Here is a 3,480-nt window from a genome sequence, read left to right as displayed (position 1 = left end):
GCACTGCTAATTACTTTCAATGACTGTCAAATGAACGTTGATACTAATAGATTTCTTAGTATGCCTTTAAACAAAGCACTCTTATCTATGCATAAGGAAAAGCACTACGCAGAGCAGAGTTAATACAACACCTTAATCTGTATGTTGATTTAGTTTGGTGGGGGGTTTTTTTGTGGTTTTTTTTTTTTTTAAAAAAAAGTGATTTATCACCCCTTTTCGTTGCTGAAAGGAACTGCACTACCTTCCAGAAGCTTGTGCCCTGGAAGCTCCCAGTGTCAGTTTCAGTAGTATTGACACCTCTTTTCCTCCGTAGCCTTTAAATGACCGGCAGCTTCAGTCTCGGTGACTTTTTGCCTGGAAAGGAGCCGGGTGTATTTGTAAATGACAGCCAGTATAACCCACCCTCTGACTTTGCAATGCCGAGAAACTGCGAAGGAGCTAACCGATGGGCCCTGCGGAGCGTGCCTCCTGGCCTTTTCCTGGCCAAGAGATTAGCCGGAGTAGCGGCCGCTGCGCTGGGGAGAGCGGGGGGGACCCGCGGGCTTAAAAGGCCGGGCGGGAAAACCTTCGGGGGGAAGCGGGCGGCGGGATTTAAGGAGCGAGCACTCCCCGACGTGCACGGAACGCAAACACGCCGCGGGTTTCTCTTCCTCAGGTGGAAGTACCGGCGAGCCAGCCTAAACGCTGCCCGCGGACGGCTAGTTAGAACAAGTTTAAGCTCGGGAGCGAAAATTAACAGGCTTCCTCCGTGCGGCTGCCTCCCGCACGGGGCGCGTTCGCGGCCGCCCCCCCCGGCAGCCTCGCTCCGCCCGCCCGGCTCCCGCCGAGCCCCGCACCGGCGGCCGGCTCGTCCCGGGGGGCGGCGGGCGGAGAGCGGGGACCGCGCCGCCCGTCACCGCGCCCGGTTTCGCGGCGAGAGCCGGGCCGGAGCCCGTCCCCTTATCCCTGGCGCTGCGGGGCCCGGCCGGGCGGGCGGGCGCTAGACGAGGGACTCGCAGACGGGCACCGAGTCCGAGTCCTGGCTGTGCATGGAGCTCAGCCCCGTGTCCGAGTCCTCGTCGTTGTCGGCGCGGTCCTTGCGCAGCGCCCGCGCCTGCTCCACCCAGCCGGCCGCGCCGCTCCCCCCCGCCGCCGCCGGGGCCGGGGCCGGCCGCCCCCCGCCCGCCGCCCCGCGCGGCTCGGCCGGCGCCTCCGCCACGTCCAGGGTGCCCAGCGTCTCCAGCAGGCGCTGGAGCTCCCGCTCCTTGTCCTCCCACGCCCGCTGCGTGTAGTCCAGGTCGGTTTTGACGGCCTCCAGGTCCGTGCTCAGCTTGAGGCCGATGTAGAGGCTGGTGCTGAGCTGGGTCTTCACCCGCTCGTGCTCCAGGTGCAGCTCGCCCTCGCCGCCGCCGCTGAGCTCCGTGGTGTCGCAGTCCGTCTCGGCCAGGCCGGGCGCCGCCGCCAGCGCCAGCTCCAGCTCCTCCCGCCGCCGCTTCATCCAGCGCTCGTTGAGCTCCTCCTGGATCTCGGCGGCCAGGTGCTCCAGCAGCTCCTCCTGCTGCGCCCGCTGCTCCTGCAGCCGCAGCACCTCCTCGCACTTCCTGGCGTAGTCCTCCTCGGGGCGGCCGGCGGCCCCGCCCGGCTCCCGGCCCGGCTCGGGCTCCCGCTCCCCGGCGGCGGCCCCCACCAGGTAGGTGTCCTGCACGTAGTTGACGCCGTGGCGCTTCATGCGGTCCAGGTGGATCTTGGCCTCGTAGCGGTCGATCTCGCGGTCCAGCTCGCGGAGCCGCTGGATCTGCTGCCGGATGGTGTGGTCCTGCGAGAGCACCAGGTGCACCAGCGTCTCCATCCTCTCCGCCGACGAGGCCTCCCGCGCCAGCGGCTGCTGCCGCTTCTTGTTGATCTTGGCCAGCTTGCGGAAGGCTTTCCTCACCACCCGCCGCTGCCGCTCCTGCGTGAGCGCCAGGCTGGCGCGGGCCGCCCCCAGGCCGTGGCCGGGGCGCTCCTTGCTGAGCACCACCCGCGCCTCGGCGCTGCGCGGCCCCGCGTTGGGCAGCGAGGCCTCGCTGCGCACCAGCACGAAGCGCACGTTCTCCTGCTCGTCGCCCCACGCCACCCAGAGCCGCAGGATCTTCGTCTTGTTGGGCAGGATCCGCTCGAAGCCGCGCCACTTCTCCACGATGCAGTAGGAGTGCGGCGGCCCCGACAGCATCCCGCCGCCGGGCTCGGGCGGCGCCGGCCGCTGCCGCCGGTGGTGGCTGTCCTCCAGCAGCACCCGCACCACGTCCGAGCAGGTGGTCCGCCGGGAGAGCCCGGAGATCAGCTTCTCCTCCTGGCAGATCCACACCGAGATCTTCCGCTCCTCGGGCTCCATCGGGGGCGGCTGCGGGCGGGCGGCCGGGGCCGCCGGCTCAGGGCTGGCCGGGCAGCCGCTCCATGGGGAGCGCTCCGGGGAGGCGCGGCGCCGCCCGCCCGCCCGGCTTCAGCATGGCCGGGATGCCTCCCCGCCCGCAGCACCCCGCCCGTGCGCTCCGCCGGCCGCTCCACCCCTTCCTGCCCGGTGCGGCGCGGAGCCCGCCGCCCGCCCGCCGCCGCCCGCGCTCTGCCGGCTGCCGCCGCCGCCGCCGCCCGGTTTTCCTCTGCCACCACGTGGGCGCCCCCCGCGGCTCACGCCCCGGCCGCCGGCCCGCGGGCAGCGCCGCCCCGGCGCTCCGCGCCGAAGTCCGCCGGCGCGGAGGCTTCGAGGCGGGCCGCCGTCGGCTGCGCGCCTTCCTCGCTGCCCTGCCTCCGCCGCGGAGGAGCGGCGTCGGGGGATCTTCCAAAGTGCCGAGGGACAGGCGCGAATCCTGGAGCTTCAAAGCGAAAGCCAGAACTAGTGAGGAATTTCCAGTTTTAGTAACTCATCCGCCTGTAATTAGGAAACTCATGTTTGTAAAGCACTTCGCAGGTGAAATATGCAAAGGACGGGAACGTCTGGGTGTTATTAAAATACTAGCTGGGCCAGATTTTAATGGGAGCTTGCTGCGCGCTTTGATGGGAACGGGAGCCGGCTCTGAGTGCGGATTAAAATGAGGAGATGTAAAAAATGGTAATAAAACGCAGGGTTGTGGCGCTGATTTGCACAGTGCGATTGCATCGCAGGGTTCATGGACCTGTGCTTTTCTACGCGGCTAACAAGTGTTGTGGCGGGTAGAGGGGGGAAACTCTCTAAAACCTGAAGGCTGGTCTGTACCTTCTGGGGGATTTTTAGACCCAATAAAATCGGCGTGCCGTGTGGAGAGGATTTTTGCCTGAATAAGGTTTGCGTTCCAGTCAGTGGAACAAAACGGGGCTATGGTGTTGCAGCCTAACTGCTGTAATTCCGCTGTTTGAAACAGCGAAGTTGGGGCACATAAAATAGCGAGTTAACAATTATGCAGCCTGACGTCCTCTTTTCCCCTAAAGTACGTGGGCTCAGCGTGGGCAGCTGCTGCCCTATCTTCTCCCGTGTTTGTGTGGAAG

The 3,480-nt window shown here is 66.0% G+C and overlaps 1 protein-coding gene across 1 annotated transcript; it reads right to left on the bottom strand.

The window, feature by feature from the left end:
- Nucleotides 1–979: 979 nt before the first annotated feature.
- RASSF10 (Ras association domain family member 10) lies at nucleotides 980–2,371 on the bottom strand. Its single transcript, XM_075047071.1, has one exon. It carries the CDS (start codon nucleotides 2,351–2,353, stop codon nucleotides 980–982), a length of 1,374 nt encoding a protein of 457 aa, XP_074903172.1. The 5' UTR covers nucleotides 2,354–2,371.
- Between the last annotated feature and the right edge of the window lie 1,109 nt (nucleotides 2,372–3,480).

This window comes from Buteo buteo, chromosome 16 (assembly GCF_964188355.1).
Source record: "Buteo buteo chromosome 16, bButBut1.hap1.1, whole genome shotgun sequence".
Lineage (NCBI taxonomy): Eukaryota > Metazoa > Chordata > Aves > Accipitriformes > Accipitridae > Buteo > Buteo buteo.
This window is presented reverse-complemented; position numbering and strand designations above follow the sequence as displayed.